Here is a 21213-nt window from a genome sequence, read left to right as displayed (position 1 = left end):
TACTGTTGAGGCTGTATAAGGCTTTGGACAGACCCCATTTGGAGTATTGAGAGCAGTTTTGGGCCCCGTATCTAAGGAAGGATGTGCTGGCCTTGGAAAGGGTCCAGAGGAGGTTCACAAGAATGATCCCTGGAATGAACAGCTTGTCATATGAGGAACGGTTGAGGTCTCTGGACCTGTACTTGATGAAATTCAGAAGGATGAGGGGGGGATCTAATTGAAACTTACAGAATACTCAAGAGGCCCTGGATGGAGTGGCTAGCACTGCTGCCTCACACGCCCAGGTCCCAGGTTCAATCCCGACTCTGGGTCGCTGTCCGTGTGGAGTTTGCACATTCTCCCTGTGTTTGCGTGGGTTTCGCCCCCACAGCCCAAAGATGTGCTAGGCGGATTGGCCATGCTAAATTGCCCCTGAAATTGAAAAAATGATTTGGGTACTCTAATTTCATTTTAAAAGAGATGAGATTTTTTTCTTTGGAACTTTGCCTCACAATAGTGAAGACGGGATTACTGAACATTTTTCAGACTGGAATCAAAGGTTATCGGGAGTAGATGGGAATGTGGAATTTGAAAGACATGATCTAATCGAATGATGCAGCAGACCTGAGGGGCTGAGTTGCCTACTTCTCCTATTTTGTATGTTTGTGACGGCCATTACAGAGATGTGGTTACGTGGAAACCAAAGCTAAGACCTTAATATCCAAGTGTATGGGACATTCAGGAAGGACAGGAGCTGGGAACCGGTGGTGGGGTAGCTCTGTTAATTTAAGAGGGCGTTGGGACTGTAGTGACACATGATCCCGGGTAAAGATCAAGGTGTAACATCAGTTTGGGTGGAAGCTAAGAAACGAGAAGGGGCGCAAGCATTGGTGGAAGCTGTTTTTATCACCAAACAGCAGTGATTTCATCAGGAAATCAGAGCTCCACGTAATGAGGGTTAATACGGGGGTTGGGGGGGAATTCCATTTACTCATAGATTGGGTAACCTAATTAGTATCATGTAGACAAATTCTTGGATTGTGTGCAAAATGTTTTTATAGAACAGGATATTTTTTTCTTTATTCGTTCATGTGATGTGGGCGTCGCTGGCTGGACCAGCATTTGTTGCCCATACCTGCGGACATTTAAACGAGTGAACCACATTGCTGTGGGTCTGGAGTCACATGTAGGCCACCAGGGAAGAACAACAGATTTCCTTCCCTAAAGGACATTGGTGTACTAGTTGGGTTTTTACAACAATCGACAACGGTTTCGTGGTCATCATTATACTCTTAATTCCATATTTTTATTAAAATTAAAATTCCACCATCTGCCCTGTCAGAATTGAAACCCATGTATCAGAGTATTATCCTGGGTGTCTGGATGACTAGTCCAGTGACAATACCAACACACCACTGCCTCCCCAAACCAGCTAGGCAATGGACTATTTTAGATTTAGTATTGTGCAATGAAAAAGGGCTAATTAATGCTCTTGTAAAGAAGCCTTTCGGGAAGATGATAGAATGATACATTAAATTTGAAAGTGAGGTAGTTCATTCAGAAACTGATGGTCTTAAATCAAAACATAGGAAACTGAGGGTATGAGGGCAAATTTGTCCATAGTGGATTGGGAAACTTTGCTAAAGGAGGGCAGACAGGCAATGGCTAACGTTTAAAGAACTGACATAGAACATAGTGCAGAAGGAGGCCATTCGGCCCATTGAGCCTGCACCGAACCATTTAAGCCCTCACTTCCATCCTATATCCGTAACGCAATAACCCCTCCTAACCTTTTTGGTCACTAAGGGCAATTTATCATGGCCAATCCACCTAACAGCACATCTATGGACTGTGGGAGGAAACCGGAGCACCTGGAGGAAACCCACGCAGACATGGGGAGAACGTGCAGACTCCACACAGACAGTGACCCAGCGGGGAATCGAACTGGTACCCTGGTACTGTGAAGCCACAGTGCTAGCCACTTGTGCTATTGTGGTGCCCACGTAGTTTACAACAAAAATTTAAAGTTGAAAAACCCCAGCAAAGAAAGTATTCTAACCATGGCTCATGAAAGAAATCAAGGATTGTATTACCTTAAATAAAGAACAAAGAAAAGTACAGCACAGGAACAGGCCCTTCGGCCCTCCAAGCCTGCGCCGACCATGCTGCCCGTCTAAACTAAAATCTTCTATACTTCCGGGATCCGTATCCCTCTATTCCCATCCTATTCATGTATTTGTCAAGATGCCCCTTAAACGTCACTATCGTCCCTGCTTCCACCACCTCCTCCGGCAGCGAGTTCCAGGCACCCACTACCCTCTGTGTAAAAAAACTTGCATCTCCTCTAAACCTTGTCCCTCGCATCTTAAACCTATGCCCCCTAGTAATTGACCCCTCTACCCTGGGAAAAAGACTCTGACTATCCACTCTGTCTATGTCCCTCATAATTTTGTCGACCTCTATCAGGTCGCCCCTCAGCCTCCTTTGTTCCAGTGAGAACAAACCAAGTTTATTCAACATCTTCTCATAGCTAATGCCCTCCATACCAGGCAACATCCTTGTAAATCTCTTCTGCACTCTCTCTAAATCCTCCACATCCTTCTGGTAGTGTGGTGACCAGAATTGAACACAATACTCCAACTGTGGCCTAACTAAGGTTCTATACAGCTGCAACATGACTTGCCAATTTTTATACTCAATGCCCCAGCCAATGAAGGCAAGCTGCCGTATGCCTTCTTGACTACCTTCTCCACCTGTGTTGCCCCTTTCAGTAACCCGTGGACCTGTACACCAAGATCTCTCTGTCTGTCAATACTCTTGAGGGTTCTACCATTCACTGTATATTCCCTACCTGCATTAGACCTTCCAAAATGCATTACCTCACATTTGTCCGGATTAAACTCCATCCGCCATCTCTCTGCCCAAGTCTCCAAAAGATCTAAATCCTGCTGTATCCTCTGTCAGTCCTCATCACTATCCGCAATTCCACCTACCTTAGTGTCGTCTGCAAACTTACCAATCAGACCAATTACATTTTCCTCCAAATCATTTATATATACTATGAACAGCAACAGTCCCAGCACTGAACCCTGCGGAACACCACTAGTCACAGCCCTCCAATCAGAAAGCACCCTTAAAAGCGGGTGGAGGCGGCTTCGTGCAGGGGCACCAGTTTGGCAGCCCTGGTCACGGCTCCCCTACCGCTGTCGCCGGCCAGGTACTCCACCAGCCCGGTAGTGGGGGCGGCCCTGCGGATATGGTGCCAGTAGAGGAGGCATGTAGGGGAGGTGGGTGCACCTGTCTGGGCTCCAATATGTGATAACCATCGATTTGCCCCCGGGAACATGGATGGGGGGTTTTGAATATGGCGGCCGGCGGGGGTGAGGAGGGTGGGCGATATGTTCCTGGAGGGGAGCTTTGCGAGTTTATGGGGCTTGGAGGAGAAATTTGGGCTGGTAAGGGGAAATGATTTCAGGTACTGACAGATGCGGGACTTTGTCCACAGACAGGACCCATCCTTCCCACGCCTCCCTCCAATAGGGATCCAAGACAGAATAGTCTCTAGAGGAGAAGGAGGAGAGGGTAGAGTCTCAGATATTTATAAGGTGCTCATGAAGGGGGAAGAGTCCCAGATGGAGGAACTGAAACTCGAATGGAAGGAGGAGCTTGGCGGGGAGATGGAGGACCGGCTGTGGGCAGAAGCCCCGAGTAGGGTAAACTCAACCGCAACATGTGCCAGGCTCGGCCTGATTCAATTTAAGGTTGTTCACTGGGCCCACATGACGGTAGCTCGGATGAGCAAATTCTTTGGGGTAGAGGATAAGTGCGCTAGATGCGGGCGAGGACCAGCAAACAACGTTCACATGTTTTGGGCATGTCCTAAGCTTAGGGGGTACTGGGAGGGATTTGCGGGGATCGTGTCCCGGGTGCTAAAAACAAGGGTGGTGATGAGTCCAGGGGTGGCAATCTTTGGGATTTCGGAAGACCCGGGAGTCCAGGGGGAGAAAGAGGCCGATGTTCTGGCCTTTGCTTCCCTGATAGCCCGGCGATGAATACTGCTGGCATGGAGGGACTCAAAACCCCCGAAGACCGAGCTACGGCTTTTGGACATGTCAAGTCTTCTGGGTATGGAAAAAATTTAGTTCGCCATGAGGGGATCTGTACTGGGGTTCGCCCGAAGGTGGCAACCATACATCGACTTCTTCGCAGGAGAGTAAACGTCAGCGGGCGGGGGGGGGGGGGGGGGGGGGGGGAGGAGGAGAAGAATGAGAGTAGGAGGGGGGGGGGAGAGAATGAGAGTAGGAGGGATAAATTGACGGGTCGTGTCGATGGGAGTGGCGCGGGCTTGTGCAGTATGGTTCGATTGAAGTATTGATTTTACATTGATGTTTGCACATTTTTGCCTTTTTTTTGTTGTTATCTGTAACTGTTTACAATGCCGAAAAATACCTCAATAAAATTGTTTGATAAAAAATAAGAAAGCACCCTTAAATTGCTACTACTCTGCCTTCTATGAACTAGCCAGTTCTGTATCTATCTTGCCAGCTCACCTCTTATCCCGTGTGACTTCACCTTTTGTATCAGTCTGCCATGAGGGACCTTGTCAAAGGCCTTACTGAAGTCCATATAGACAACATTGTCTGCCCTACCTGCATCAATCATCTTTATGACTTCCTTGGAAAAACTCAATCAAGTTAGTGAGACATGACCTCCCTTTCACAAAACCGTGCTGCCTCTCGCTAATACGTCCACTTGCTTCCAAATGGGAGTAGATCCTGTCTCGAAGAATTCTCTCCAGTAATTTCCCTACCATTGACGTAAGGCTCACCGGCCTGTAGTTCCCTGGATTATCCTTGCTACCCTTCTTAAACAAAGGAACAACATTGGCTATTCTCCAGTCCTCCAGGACATCACCTGAAGACAGTGAGGATCTAAAGATTTCTGTCAAGGCCTCAGCAATTTCCTCTCTAGCCTCCTTCAGTATTCTGGGGTGGATCCCATCAGACCCTCGGGACTTATCCACCTTAATGTTTTTGAAGACGCCCAACACCTCGTCTTTATGGATCTCAATGTGACCCAGGCTATCACCACACCCTTCTCCAGACTCCATATCCACCAATTCTTTCTCTTTGGTGAATACTGATTCAAAGTTTCATTTAGTATCTCGCCCATTTCCTCTGGCTCCACACATAGATTCCCTCCCCTGTCCTTCAGTGGGCCAACCCTTTCCCTGACTACCCTCTTGATTTTTATGTACGTGTGAAAAAGGTGTAAAAAATTACCCAAAAAGGATGAGCCTCAGAACTGGAAGCAATTTAGAATTCTGCAAAGGAAGTCCAGGAAAAAGATTAAGAAAGGGGAAAGAAAATAAACTAGCGAGAAACATACAGACAGGCTAATAGCTTCTGTAGTTGTGTAAAATGGAAAGATTAATAAAAACAAATGTGGGTCCATTGCAATTGGAGTCACGAGAATTTATAACCATAAATAAGGAAATGGCAGTGAAACTAAACAAATACTCTGTGTCTGTCTTCACGGAGTAAAATACTGAAACCGCCCGGGAATAATGGCGAATCAGGGGGCTAGTTTAAAGGAGGAGCTACAGGATATTAATATTAGGGGGAAAAAGTATTAGAGAAATTAAATGAGCCTTTTAAGAAGATAAATCCCCTGGACCTGCTGATCTCCGCCCCGGGGCTTTGAGAGGTAGGGGCCTCACGGTAGCATGGTGGTTAGCATCAATGCTTCACAGCTCCAGGGTCCCAGGTTCGATTCCCGGCTGGGTCACTGTCTGTGTGGAGTCTGCACGTCCTCCCCGTGTGTGCGTGGGTTTCCTCCGGGTGCTCCGGTTTCCTCCCACAGTCCAAAGATGTGCGGGTTAGGTGGATTGGCCATGCTAAAATTGCCCGTAGTGTAAGGTTAATGGGGGGATTGTTGGGTTACGGGGTTACGTGGGTTTAAGTGGGGTGATCATGGCTCGGCACAACATTGAGGGCCGAAGGGCCTGTTCTGTGCTGTACTGTTCTATGTTCTATGTTCTAGGTAGCTATAGATATAGTAGTTGGTTAGATCGTTCAAAATTCTATAGTCTCTGGAATAGTTCCTGCAGATTGGAAGGTGACAAATGTAACCCCACTACTTAAGAAAGGAGGGAGAAAGAAAACAGGAAACTACAGGCCTGTTGGCTTGACATCGGATGTAGGGAATGTGCTTAAATCTATAAGAGAGGAAGTGATTATAATGATATCCAATATATCATATTTGTGAATATAGTATATCTTTATATATATTAGTGTGTAATTACAGCATCCAGCCACTAGATTGAGTAGGAGCACATCTCACAACCCACACGGTGGTCCACGTGCTCTCGGAGTGAGTTATGGAGAAGTTTGGATACAGTCGTGTTTTTCAGTAGTTCTGTGAATTGTAGCTATTTGATCTAATACTTCGCTTTTTCGGCATAATTAATTCACAATTTGTAGTGTGTAAATAAATTAGCTTTGATTTAGTACAAAGTCTGCAAGTTCTTTGTAGCAACACTACAACTTTTTTTATATAAATGTTTTTATTCTCCATTTTCACATTTTCCTTCAAAATCTATACCCCACCCACAAACAGTAAACGGTAACAAATACAAAGTCAATCCCCTTAACAATAACAACGATCCCATCCTCCCACCACCCCAAACAACGGGCCACCTGTCAATATATGCATCCAATAAAACAAAGAACAAAGGAGTCTAGGTCCGCCCATGGTCACCATAGAGTCCACTCCACCCCTGCCCCACCACACTCGACGCCGTCCAACCTCTGAAAGAGTGCCGTACATGATACCCAAGAGTTGTAAACCCCCACCCCTCCTCAACTCCTCCCATCCACTGCCTCTTGTAAAACTCCTTTCCCCCAACCTCTGTTCCTTCCCCCCAACTTTCCACCCCGGCTAGACCACTCGGACCCTGTTCCGCCAGGCTCCGATGGCCGCAGCCCCTCCCCCCACCTCACTCCCGTTCACTGGCCGGTGGACGCCCCTGCCTTACTAATGTACAGTGCCCTCTTCACCCGGTTGAAAGCAGCCCGCCTCCTCGCCTCCTCGACCGTAAAGTCCTGGTATACACGTATACAATACACTTATACCAGCTCCAGCCCACTACACCACCTGCTTCTGCTTGGCCCAGCACAGGACCTTCTCCTTCACACTGTACCTATGGAAGCACAGAGTCACTACCCTTGGCGGCTCACTCGCCTTTGGTACAGGCCTCCATGACCAATGGGCCCGATCCAGTTCATATCGGGAGGGATCCTCCCCCTCCCCCAATAGTTTCGCCAGCATAGCGGCAAAATACTCAGTCGGCCTTGGCCCTTCAACTCCTTCGGGCAGCCCCACAATCCTCAAATTCTGTCGCCTGGATCTGTTTTCCAGGTCTTCCATTTTTCTCGCAGATCCTTATTCACCTCCATCACCTTCCGCATCTCCTTCCCCATCGAGGTAAGTTGATCACCGTGCTGCAATAATGTCTCCTCCACTTCCTTCAGCGCCTCCCCTTGCTCCCGCACCTCCGCCACTGCGCTCGCCACCGCCATTGTCACCGGGGAAATCGCCTCCTCCACCAACATACTCAAAACCTCCCTCATCTCCTTCCTCATTGTCTCCATGTATTTTGTAAACTGCCTTTCGAATTCTGCAGCCATCACCTTAGTTATTTCTTCAGCCGTAAGCAATGCGGCCTCCCCTGGTGCTCCAGCCTCCATTTTCCTTGGTGACCCCGCGGTGACCTTTCTACTCCCCGACGAACTTTCAGCTGTTTTCACAGCCGTTATTTTACGGATACTCGACATATCCCTTCCCTGTACTTTCTCCTGACCTTCACCGCCTTCTCTGCCCCTAGGACCCGGTGTCAATCCCCGACAATGCCGTTCCCGAATGGGAGCCCTCCAACGTGCGGCTGCCTCCCTGCAACACTACAACCTTAATAATAATTTAAACAAACAAAGAACATGACCGTGATAACAGCACAAGTGATAGATTGGGCAGAGTCGACATGGATTTGGGAAAGGGAAATCATGTTTGACAAATTGGATTTCTGAGGATGTAACACGCAGTGTGGCTAAAGGGGAACTGGTGGATGGCAATATTTAACTTTTCAGAAAACATTTGATGAGATCTCACCCAAGAGATTAGTAAACCAAGTTAGAGCACATGGGATTTGGGGAATGTATTGGCCTGGATTAGGAAGTGGTTTGGGAATAAATGGGTCATTTTCAGGCTGGCAGGCTGTGACTTATGGTGTAATGCAAGGATCAGTGCTTGGGCTCCAGCAAGTCGCAATCTACATCAATAATTTGGATGTGGGGATTCAATGTAATATTTCAAGTTTGTAGATGACACAAAACTTATTCACTTTGGGTCTGAAAGACGGAAATACAGAGTATTTCTGAAATGATGCGAGACTGGGCAGTGTTGAACTTCAAAGGGACTTGGGAAAGCTAACAAACATTTACAGCAAGCAATTCAGAGGGCAAATAGTGCAGGGAAATGGTGTTGAAGTAGATCAGCCTTGATCTCACTGGCCAGTGAGCTTGAAGGACTGAATGTAATATTTCAAGTTTGTAGATGACACAAAACTTATTCACTTTGGGTCTGAAAGACGGAAATACAGAGTATTTCTGAAATGGTGCGAGACTGGGCAGTGTTGAACTTCAAAGGGACTTGGGAAAGCTACAAACATTTACAGCAAGCAATTCAGAGGGCAAATAGTGCAGGGAAATGGTGTTGAAGTAGATCAGCCTTGATCTCACTGGCCAGTGAGCTTGAAGGACTGAATGGCCTATTCCTGCTCTGTCGTTACGATCCCTTCTCTTGAAGGAATTATTATTTTTTAAATGTCTGATGGCAACCAACAGTTTTAGTTTTAAACTTTTATTCTTTTAGCAGCTGTGGTGCATCAGCGATTTTGCTATTTCACTGAAACCTGCATACAGAATGGATGACTGTAGATCAGGGGTGGGCAAACTACGGCCCGCGGGCCGCATGCGGCCCGCCAAAGGTATTTCTGCGGCCCACCAAGTCATTAAAAAAATAAAAAAAATAAAAAAATTTTTAAAAAAAAATTTTTTTTTTTTTTTTTTATTTTTTTTTAAAGGTTAATGGGTGGGGGGGCTGTTGGGTTACTTACTGGTATAGGGTGGATACGTTGACTTGAGTAGGGTGATCATTGCTTGGCACAACGTCGAGGGCCGAAGGGCCTGTTCTGTGCTGTACTGTTCTATGTTCTATATGAGGCGCCCACAATCATAACCGGGTGAAGTAATTATTTTACTTAATATACTATGCGGCCCTTTGTGAATTGTGAATTTCTGAATGCGGCCCTTGCACGGAAAAGTTTGCCCACCCCTGCTGTAGATGGTCAGAACCTCGTTTCATTTTTCTCTTGTTATGGTAGATCAACATAGAAATTCTTCTCCCATGGGTTGAAATCTCCATCGAAGCTTGCTGTCCCCTGCGGCCACTTTCATTTTCTTGCTAGCTAGAACATCTTGTCTGTGTGCTGAAACACACATCTTGAACATTAATGTTGTTTCAGAAGCAGATGGCTCATTAGGAGACAGACTAATCCATATTGAGCTCAACGTTCATCCAGATGATAAGAGGCAATTCACATGAATCACTGGCCTTGATCTCCAAGATTTGCATTTTGTTACTATTGCACCAGCCTCGGAAGGGTAACCACTTGTGGGATGTTGGGATGGTTTAACAGAATCGACCCTCTATAACCAGTCAGCTCTGCTTTCTTCTGAAAGCTGTGCCGTAGGTTCCCTTGGTCCCTCTGACATGATTTTTGAGCCCTGTGATTGGGTTTTCTTTGGATAACCCTCTCCCTCCTCAAAAACCTCTTTGAGCTGTTCTGATGTATTTTTCTTCTTTGGCTTACTGTCATTTTTTTGTCAAATTAAGTTTGGGGAAGTTGAGAATTCTTTTGAAAGCAGCCAGGTTGGAAAGGTTGGCATTGTTTTCCTTGGACGAAAAAAGGCAGAGAGGAGATTTGATAGATAGTTAAGATCCTGAGGGGCATGGACAGGGTAAATAGTGGGAAACCGATCCCTTTCAAGAATACATCAGGACCTAGAGGGTGCTGAATTAAAATAATGGGCAAAAGCAGTAGAAGTGATGTGAAGAAATAGTTTTTCACCCAGAGGGTGGCTGGAGTCCAGTTCGATCAAGGAGATTGGATTGCTATTGAAAAAGAGAGTGCCAGATTATGGGGATATAGCAGGGGAGGGGAATTTCCGAGGCAATGCAGACCCTGAGCCAACTGACCTCCTGCATTGTAAATATTGGGATTCTATGGAACAGATTTGTTTTGAAACTTAAATCTACGAACCTCAGGGGCCTGGCTTGGGTTTACCAAAGTGCTCTGGTTAGTAGCAGGCAGTGATGTTAATATTCAGTGAATATCAACAGTGGAATTGGTTTCCTGTTCTGTCCCAGCATCTTGTCCCCAGGTACCTTTGTCCATGAAGTCACCTTGTAATTCATTGGAAATGTAGGCTTGGTGATCATTTTTACTGGGCATGTGGAATGTGCTCAGCTGCTGCCCACTTGGTAAAGGTTCTGCAGCCTGGTTTAGTAAAGGTTCTGCAGCCTGACTTAGAACAAGCTCACAGTGTTGAACATGGTTTTTAGCAATAGAGGATTTCCAAGTCCTAGTATTTGGGTTCAAAGTTTATCACCTTAATTACTGAGGTTTTCAAATATGTATTAATCTTCCTCTTTCCAGGACTCGTGCATCCGACGTGCCTCTCAATGTGTGAGACTAGCCAAACTGGTGACTCTCCAGCTCCACTTGCTGAACAACAATCAGGATGTGCAGCTAATTAATCTACAGAGAAATGACCTAATGGCTTGTATCCTCTCTTTGCCGAGGTTTTATCAGGTACTTTGAGAGAATTGTCCAGTTGTATGTTTACATATACCTGCAGTTATCAGAATTGAACCGTCTTTTCAGTTACAAGTGAGTATGGCTGGACTCGTTCATTAATGAGTCTCAACAATTGCTTTTTAAAAAACTCTTTCTCTCTTCTTCCCCCCCTCCTCCTCCCCCGGCTTTGTTAGTGCTCTGCCTTCCTCCCCATAAGTACAAAATTATAATGGCAGAAACATTGGAAACATTGAGCCAGAGATGTGGCTGAGTTTCCAGATGAATATATTCTTGTGGTTGTGGCAGAAATGCTGAACCTCCCCTGATTTCCTGTCACCCAGCCGCAAAACGTAACAGAAACACAACTAATATCCTGTGGCAATAGGAAGTAATATTGAATCTCAAAAGGAAAATGATCATAATCGGAATATGTGATTGGGAAAAATAGGTGCAGACTTGATGAACTGATTGTCCCCTTCCCTTGCAATCACAGGTGCAATACCTACCCTTTAATAATTTTGTATATTGTATTTGCTACTCCCAATGCCGCCTCCTCTAGCTTGAGGTGAAGTTTAGGGAACAAGTTCCACCTGCTGGTTATTTGCCATTTTAATTCTAACCTTGCTGCTCTTGGCCTTTTGGGATCAAGATTTCAGTTGCTCTTCCAGTAATTATATTCCATCCATTAACCCACACCCGATTACTAGAATGATGGGAATCCACTATCTTTATTTTGCAGTAAAATTGACTTTGTCACTTGATTGTAATTCAGGTTTATTCTGGTTTATCCTTCAGCTATAGAGCAACAGTCCATGAACCAAAATGCAGTGTGCGATAGGGCTGACCAGCAATCACAGAATTTACAGTGCAGAAGGAGGCCATTTGGCCCATCGAGTCTGCACCGGCCCTTACAAAGAGCACCCTATCCCCGTAACCCAACCTCACTTTTTTGGGCAGTAAGGGCAATTTATCATGGCCAATCTGTCTAACCTGCACATCTTTGGACTGTGGGAGGAAACCGGAGCACCCGGAGGAAACCCACGCAGTCACGGGGAGACTCCGCACAGATAGTGACCCAGCAGGGGAATCAAACCTGGGACCCTGGAGCTGAGAAGCAACTAACCATTGTGCTACCGTGCTGCCCTCAATCATCGTGCTGCCCACAATCATCTTAGAAATCCCCCTTTCACTTGTTCCCAGGTTAATGGGATGCGATCTCGTGAGAAGACGGATCAGAGGAGAGGAGGCACTTCTTAGGGGGGCTGAATTACCCAAAGGTGGATGGGGGACTGGTAGAATCAGGCTGCAAGAAGGTTGTTAAATGTGATGATGATGCCCCCGGGAGGTAGTGGTTGCAATGGACGCAGAGAAGGCTTTTGATCGGGTAGAATGGGAATATCTGTGGGAGGTACTGGGGCGGTTCGGATTTGGGTGGAGCTTTATTGACTGAGGCGAGCGTACGGACGAATAGGACAACATCGGACTATTTTAGGCTGCATCGGGGGATGAGACAGGGATGCCCCCTCTCCCCACTGTTGTTCGCGTTAGCCATAGGCAATTGCGCTGAGAGCCTCAAGGGGCTGGTCTGGGGGGAGTGGAATAGAGTCTTGCTTTACGCAGACGACCTGCTCCTATCTGTATTGGGCCCATTAGACGGGATGGAAGCAATTATGAGGATTCAGGGGGAATTTGGCCGGTTTTTGGGGTATAGACTAAAATGCTTACAGTCCAGGCAAGGGGGCAGAAGAGGTGATTGGGGGAGCTGCCATTTAGGGTGGTAGATGGAAGCTTCCAGTACCTAGGCGTCCAGGTGACATGGGATTGGGAACGGTTGCACAAGCTAAATCTGGCCTGACTAGTGGACCAAATGAAGGACGATTTTCGGAGGGGGACGCGCTCCCGTTGTCACTAGCTGGGAGGGTGCAGACAGTGAAAATGATGGTCCTCCCGAGATTCCTGTTTGTGTTTTTCGGTACCTTTCCATCTTTATTCCGCGGTCCTTCTTTAGATGGGTAAGACCCCGCGAGTAAAAAAGGGGATGCTTGAGCGGAGCCGGGGGGAGGGTGGGCTGGCGCTACCAAATGGCAGTAATTACTATTGGGTGGCGAATATAGCGATGGTCAGGAAGTGGGTGGTGGGAGGAGGGTCGGTGTCGGAGCGTATGGAGGTGGTTTCATGCAAGGACACCAGCTTGGGGCTGTTGATAAGTGCCTCTGCTGTTCCCGCAGGCACGGTACTCCACCAGCCTTGTGGTAGTGGAGGAGGCATGTGGGAGCAGAGGGAGCATCGGTGTGGTCTCCAATCTGTAATAATCACCTTTTGCCCCGGGAAGTATGGATGGGGGGGTTCAGGATATGGCGGAGAGCAGGGATTGAGAAGATGGGAGATGTGTTTATAGAGGGGAGCTTTCCTAGCTTGAGAAGTTTGGGTTGGCATGGGGAAATGAGTTTAGGTACCTGCAGGTGTGGGACTTTTTGCGTAGGCACGTTTCAACCTTCCCGCTCCTACCACTAAGGGGGATTCAGGATAGGGTAGTTTCCAGAGTGTGGGTGGGAGAAGGGTTTTTTGACATTTACAAGGCACTCGTGGGGTCAGGAGATGCAGACAGAGGAGCTGAAACGCAAGTGGGAAGAGAAATAGAGGATGGTCTCCGGGGGGGAAGCGTTAAGTAGAGTCAACACGTCCACAACATGTGACAGTGGCCCAGATGAGCCGGTTCTTTGGGGTAGAAGATAGGTGCTCAAGGGTGGCAATGAGTCCAGCTGTGGTGATTTTCGGAATGTCGGAATCCAGGAGAAAGAGGTAGATGTTCTGGCCTTTGCTTCCCTGGTAGTCCGGAGATGGATATCATTAGCTTGGAGGGACTCGAAGCCGCCTTTCTCTGGTAGCCCGGAGATGGATATTATTAGTCGGAGACCTGGCTAGCTTTCTGTTTGGAGAAAATCAAGTTCGCCTTGAGAGGGTCACTGTTCGGTTCGCACGGGTGTGGCAGCCGTTCGTCGACTTCTTTGCGGCAAATTAATCGTCAGCAGGAAGGGGGTAGTAAAGGCAGCTTTTGCACTATGTTTATAAATTCATGTACATTGTTTACTTTATTGTTGTAAAACCATAAATGCCTCAATAAAATGTTTATTAAAAAAAAGACAACAGGCTATCATTAAACCAGTTTATTCACAAAATATACACTTGATATTAGCAGCATAAGTATAAGGCAAGATTGAAGTAGTCCAGTATGCAAGTCTGAAGCCATTTCTAGTGGCTTAGTTAGATACAATTATTGGTAAATGTTTTTGTCATTCCACTCACGTCAGTGAAATTGATTGTCGATTTCTCCTTCTCCACAGGCGTCTATCGTTGTAGAAGCGTATGATTTTGTACCTGATTGGGCAGAGGTGCTCTATGAACATGTAGTTGTCCGTGGTGAGTTTGCCTACCTGGAGGAATTTAAGCAACAGCACCCCCTGCAGCACAGTCTGTTTGAAGAAGTTTCGAAAAAGTGAGTACAGGCCTACTCCGAACTTTACACGAGCATGGCCGAGGGATTGTCTATTCTGTTATAGTTAATGCTGAGGTTTAGAAACCGCACTTGGCAAAATCACAGCTTCAGCGGGGAATATGGCAGCACCATGGTGTGCCCATCTTTGGGCTGGCTGGTACTGAGACAAAACCAGAGTGACCAAGTTACACCATAACATTTTAAACAAAATAGGTATCACCTTACAGATAGCGAATCTCATACTGGACAGTTTAATAAACAAAAAAATCTCCAGCATATGCTGGAAGTTATTTGTTGAACATAATACAGCTCTCCAAATAGGGGCTGGTTTAGCTCACTGGGTTAAATCGCTGGCTTTTAAAGCAGACCAGCAGCACGGTTAGATTCCCATACCAGCCTCCCTGGACAGGTGCCGACTAGGGGCTTTTCACAACATCATTGAAGCCTACTCGTGACAATAAGCGATTTTCATTTCATTTTCATTTCATAAGATGATGACCTGCTCCTTCTGACTGGAGCTTTTTGAAAATGTCAAACAATGGCATGCAGGAATCTGGCAAAGTCGCACAGCCCACAGAGCAATCTTGAGACTATGCAAAAATAAGTTAAATGGGGAATACTCTGATGCATTTTTCTTTACAAACATTTCCAGGTTTAAACAACACAAGGGAGATGCTGTTGCGAGTCAGAACCTGAAGAGGTTATTGCAGTACTGTGAGGACATCTACCTATTTTACAAGCTGGCCTATGAGCATAATTTCACGGATATAGCAAACAAGCTCCTCAAAGAACCTCAAACAAGCTGCTATTTGAATGATATGATTGCCAGTTAGTATTCTATTTGCATTCATGTTATATGTAAAAAAAATTGTAAATAGTTTTACTTGTACTAACGTCCCAGGACAATAAATACTTGTGTGCACAGACCTATAACCTTGTCTGCTCCTGAATGAGCATCTAGTTTCTCTTGCCAACCAGTAAACAGTTCGGGGACAGATCTTTGTGTGGGACTGGGATTTTCCACTGCACCCAGTACTGTGAGTTAAGGAGCAAATAATCGGCCTGTGCAAATCAGACATTATGGTGCACGTTTAGAATTGAAATGTGTGGAATTTGCATTCGTACAGAATCCATGCAACTGGGTTATGTTGAAGGGAAATGTCATCTATATTTCACAGCTAGGCCAGGCTCTGGATCCCAATGGCACATGGAGTAACATCGAGATGAAGAATGCTGACACTTAGAATTTAAATTCTACAATTACTTAAGGGAGTGGATAATCTGAAATATAGTTTGAGGAAAAGACCACATTGGTGATGTCTGCACCCTACAACAAAGTAATACATATGAGGAAAGACAGTGCAGAAAATAATTTGCATTATATTCATTTATTGTCTTAAAACATGACAAGTGTCCAATTGTTTACATTAATAAGCCTTCCCAACAGCAACAGATGAGATATAAAAATAAGTTACTCATCGGTTGTATAAATTGTCCTTTTTGCAGCAGAGAGAGATTTTGTATAATAAATATGAATTTAACTTGAAGGAAAGAGATATATATTTAATACAAGGACCACTCCCATTACCTGTTTATGCTCACAAGACTGCAGAGTGCCACTGTCTAATTAACACATTGCAACAGGGTGGTGAAAAAAGAATGCATATTTCCAACAAATTACATTAGGGTTGCAACCACACCTCATGATCAACGTAGAATCTGGGTAAGCAACCTTCCACATTTACTGTACTGGTGCCAATTTATATGTACTTCTAAACAATTTACAAAGGATTGTTTTGAAGTAAAATGCACATTATGTTCAGGAGATTTTTTTTTCAATCTTCACTAACACAACCAAAACAATGGGATAAATAAAAAGGCCACAGTTTCCCTTCTTTCACTCGAGCAGATTTTTCTTGAATAGATTCTGCACTTTTGTTCCATTAGTACAAGTTGGAGAAAATAATTCTTCACTCCCCTTCCATTAGCAACTTTGATTCAAAAATACTTAAAGGAAAAGAATCTAATATTTCCAACCCATCCCTTTGAACAACAAAAATGTCATTTAGTTTAAATCCAGATTCCAAATCACTGCTGTGACAACATTAAATGCCTGTATTATGAAATATTCAAGCAGGTTCAGAACATTTTCCCCGCCTGGCCTGATACCAGTGTGTGTAAGTCTGTTAATAAGCAGCAAAAAGCCATCACTTGGGTAGTCATCCTTCCCCACAGAGCCAAGACCAGCAGGAGAGGCAAATGTCAGCCAACTCAACGGGATTCTACACACTCAAAACCATCCATGGGCAGTGGATACTGATGCCAATTGCAGCATCCTCCCTAGATACCTACTTCAATCAGTTAGTTACCCTAAAAAATGCTTTAATGGTATCTAGCCTTTATTACAGACTCTGGACATACCAAAGTGCTTTACAGTCTAAGTAATTTTGATGTAATGACTTGTAACATGGAAATGCAGCAGCCAACTTGTGCACAGCTGGACCCCAGATAGATGTGATATTTGTGAAGTTGGTTGAGGGCAGAATATTGACCAGGTGACTAACCCCTGCTGTTTGAATGGCAAATGGGCTGTGGTTTAACATCCCATCGAAAAGATTACCCAACTCTTCCCAGCAACTGAGCCATATTCTTAAGCTCCTTCAAACTGCTTTTGTCAGTGAAATTTCCATAACTTTTCTACAGCAACTCCCTTTTGCAGAAACTGCAAATCGCCATCCAAACAACCACTGAAGTGCAGGGTCCTCTTGGGCTGAAAGATCACTGCTGGGTTCGGTCGCTCTGCTTCCCTAATCAGGTTTAAACCATGGCACTTTCAATGTACTATATTTAAGTTGGTCAAGTGAATAAATGGAAGGGCACTCTGGCTTCAACAGGCGTGGTTACAGAAATATGAGCAACGTCACAGGGAAGTCACATGGCTGTTGCCCCAACTCGGGGACCCTGTAAATATTGAGGGCATGTTTTTGTTAAGGCAGACTGACCCAGCAACCAAAAAGCACAACTTCAACACAAAATCAGCATCTCTAATTAGTCCATTTTAGTTTCCAAAGAAAGGAAAAAGCAGGCAAAAATTCAAGAAATTTTAAAAATAGTAATCTTACTTTGCGATTCTACAGTATCACAATAAACGTGATATTACATCAGCTCAGGTCACAATAATGATGCTGAGGTATGGTCACTGCAAGACTCCATATTTTTTCAAATATATATCGCTCTCTTCCCAAACCTCTTCCCCCCCCCCCCCCCCCCCCCCCCCCATCCATGCAGGTACTTTGTCCACACAGTGCTACGCGAGTATTGTCACCGACATAACAATGCGCAATTATGGTGCCAGTAACAAAACTTGGTGTTATCATTGGCATCTAGAGTCCTGGCTGTTTCCATAACAATGCAAGGTTCTGTGTAGCTCAAGAAGAAACCAGCAGCATGACGTTGTCTACAGAAAACATGCTGGAAGAAGCCTGGCTCACTGGACATAATCACATGAAGTCGTCGTAATCCGGTGTGTAACCATAGTCATCAAGATCATTCTTCAGATTCGCCTTAAATCCACCTGCAAGCACTGGGGCCTTTTTCTTCTTTTTGCCTTTGCTTTGCTAAAAAAAGTCAAAGAAATCAGAAGTCAGAGTTTCTACAGGAGCAGAAAACGTTCAAGGATATTAACAGGAGGGTTGTCAAACAAACTTTGAGACCATGTTAAAATATTGCTGCCCAAAAGCTTGGTCAATGTGGTTACATTTTGCAGAGAATCTCCTCACGAGGGCCGCGCAAAGTATATCCTCACCTTCTCTTGTTTCTGCTTTTCACTGCTCAGCGACGTCAAAGAGTTGTTCAGCTTTTTCAAATCATCAACTTCCACTGAAAGAGAGTCACAGGGCTGAATTTTTGCAGGTATCCCACACTAATACAAATGGCTGAAAAACTCTAGTGATGAACAGCATTTCAACACCAGATCCAAAAATAATACGTAGGTTAGAACATTACAGCGCAGTACAGGCCCATCGGCCCTCGATGTTGCACCAACCTGTGAAACCCCTCTAAAGCCCATCTACACTATTCCCTTATCATCCATATTTCTATCCAGGTTGAAGATGCCTGGGCTGCTCTCCAACCCTCAATGCGGTGTGCACTTGTATTTGCACATGCTCCTTGATGGGAGGGGCTTGCAACTGGGTTTTGACTTTGAATCTAGTCCGAGACAAGAACAAATTCTCCAGTTTAAGCCTTTTCGATATTCTACATGGAGTTGGAGTACCCTCTACTGATATAAGCTTCAACACCAACACCCTTGACTCCCAATCTCAGCTACAAAGATGGCTGTGATTGTTTCAGGTCAATCATCTCAGTTCCAGGACATCACTGCAGGAGTTCCTCAGGTCCAACCATCTTCAACTTCAATGACCTTCCTCCCATCATAAGGTCAGAAGTGAGATGTTTGCACAATGTGGAGTGTCCTTTGCTGCTCACTCCTCAGACACTGAAGTAGCTCATTCCAAAATGTAAGACCTGAACAACATTCAGGCATGTTCTATTAAATGGGAAGTAACATTTGCGTCACACAAGTGCCAGGCAATGACCATCTCCAAAAAGAGAGAATGCAACCATCTCTCCTTGATATTCAATGGCATTGCCATCACTGAAGCCCCCACTGACTAGAATTGAACTGGATCGCCATATATTGTCGCTGTTAAGAGATGTAGCATTGGACTGGGGTGAGCACATTAAGTCGTCTTACAACACCAGGTTAAAGTCCAACAGGTTTGTTTCAAACCCTCTACGTCCAATACTTCCCCGGAGCGGAGAAACTACGACATCTTCTTCACAGCCTTCAACACGTCATCGATGAAGACGAACATCTTGCCAAGGTCATCACCACACCCACACTACTTGCCTTCAAACAACCGCGCAACCTCAAACAAACCATTGTCTGCAGCAACTATGGCCTTCAAAACAGCGATCAGGACACCACACCACCCTGCCAGGGCAATCTCTGCAAGTCGTGCCAGATCATCGACATGGGTACCACCATTACACGCGAGAACACCGGGTATGCGGTACATACTCGTGCAACTTGGCCAACGTTGCCTACCTCATACGCTGCAGGAAAGGATGTCCTGAAGCATGGTACATTGGTGAGACCATGCAGACTCTGCAACAACAGATGAATGGACATCATGTGACAATCGTCAGGCAGGAATGTTCCCTTCCAGTCAGGGAACACTTCAGCAGTCAAGGGCATTCAGCCTCTGATCTCCGGGTAAGCGTTCTCCATGGCGGCCTTCGGGACGCGCGACAACGCAGAATCGCCGAGCAGAAACTTATAGCCTCTGGGGAGTCACTTTAATTTTTATTATCATGGGCCATCTCTCAAAAGAACAACCGCGGGTCTGTGTAATTCCTATTTGCTTCCAACTCCGCCAGAATGACCAAAAGCCTTTGAGGTAAGAACAGGGTTCCCCACATGAGGGACTAAAAAAAGAGTTTTTAAACTACTGACCCTGCTTTCTGCTGGATTTCCTTAAGATTTTTATTGTCTCCCCTCAAATCCAGTTCTCAGCCTGGGTTTTACTCTTACTTGGTTTCCAGACTCACTAGAATGTCCTCCAGCTTTACGGAGGAGAAATCAGAGTCTCCAACCAGGTGCTTGAGAGGTTTACCCTTTCGGGGAGAGAGAAACTCAAACGCCTCCTTCAGCTCGGAGTTCAAAACAAAACTAAAGCTGGAAACACAATCTCACGGAGGAAGGAACATTCCAGAGAAAAACCTGACCAATCAGCACGATCCATTGATAAGGCCCGGCAATCTGCAACAGCCCAATGGCCGACAGCCAAGTCCATCAGGATGCGTCACCCCTGATGTCAGATCAAACAGCACATCCGGCTGGAGGTTCTTTTTTTTAAAAAAAATTAAAGGTGTCGCCCATCTTAAAGGCACAGGTCCCATTAACTGTCCAGGTACAAAATTTGAAATAGCCAAAAGAACAGAAATCAAATGGAAAAAATGTGGGGCAGACAGGGATTAACCAGAGAATCCTTACACATTTCGGGGATAAACAAATAATGGAGATAGGAATAGAGGTTATCTTTATAGGCATGTCCTATGCTTTTCCTGTATGGAGCGATCTGGATGGTACACAAACAATACTTATCACTGTACCTCTGGTACACGTTACAATAAATCAAATCAAAAGGACAGTGCTGCCAAGGCCAATGGGGAGCATAAATATTGACCATTTGGATTAAATGCTCCATGTGGTGTGTAAACAGTTTATAAACTTCAGGTCTTCTAATTTATATCCAACCCTTTTGGATGCTGGAAGCAGTGAGGAAACAGAATCTCCATCTCTTTGGGATTATCAGTTAAGAGGTTATTAAGTATGGTGACTGGTTTCTGCTCTGGTCAAGACACACAAACCAAGTAAGATAAATCTCACATTCTTAAGGCATCAACTTACATGAAATGCTAATGTCTCGGAGTAAAGTCTCTAAGAAGTCCACGTAATATACAGACTTTTCGAACTGCGTAATTTTTTCCTTCAAGAGCCTTCCAAATTCTGTGAAGTCTTCTCTAGTGGATGGACACATGGAGTCAATTCCAAACTGCATAACACTGTTCATGCCTGAAAAGTAACATTCAATTAAAATAAATTACTTCAAACGAGCCTTAAAATTCTAGTATTTCTCCCACCCTCGCAAACGGTCTTTCAGTTTCCTCAGACAGGCTGCTTACAATTCTGCACGTCATCCCGGCCCAATCCCCAGGTTCAGCAATAGTAAAACGATCAGGGCGATCCCACTGTCCG

The 21213-nt window shown here is 45.3% G+C and overlaps 2 protein-coding genes across 2 annotated transcripts in view; one reads left to right on the top strand and one right to left on the bottom strand.

Moving 5' to 3' along the window:
* The window catches only part of spg11 (SPG11 vesicle trafficking associated, spatacsin), a 209404-nt gene extending 194081 nt beyond the window's left edge, over window positions 1–15323 (top strand). Inside the window, exons 39-41 of the mRNA XM_038813292.1 lie at window positions 10754–10909; window positions 14239–14390; window positions 15043–15323. Of these exons, the coding sequence (XP_038669220.1) occupies window positions 10754–10909; window positions 14239–14390; window positions 15043–15223 (489 nt within the window). The 3' untranslated portion in view covers window positions 15224–15323. The remainder of the gene's footprint in view (window positions 1–10753; window positions 10910–14238; window positions 14391–15042) is intronic.
* Window positions 15324–17656: 2333 nt separating this feature from the next.
* Window positions 17657–21213, bottom strand: part of LOC119974819 (eukaryotic translation initiation factor 3 subunit J-like) — a gene marked incomplete at its 5' end in the record, with an annotated part of 34973 nt that continues 31416 nt past the window's right edge. Inside the window, 3 exons of the mRNA XM_038814089.1 lie at window positions 17657–18007; window positions 18196–18269; window positions 20866–21030. Coding sequence (XP_038670017.1) covers window positions 17891–18007; window positions 18196–18269; window positions 20866–21030 — 356 coding nt within the window. The remainder of the gene's footprint in view (window positions 18008–18195; window positions 18270–20865; window positions 21031–21213) is intronic.

This window comes from Scyliorhinus canicula, chromosome 12, assembly GCF_902713615.1.
Source record: "Scyliorhinus canicula chromosome 12, sScyCan1.1, whole genome shotgun sequence".
Lineage (NCBI taxonomy): Eukaryota > Metazoa > Chordata > Chondrichthyes > Carcharhiniformes > Scyliorhinidae > Scyliorhinus > Scyliorhinus canicula.
This window is presented reverse-complemented; position numbering and strand designations above follow the sequence as displayed.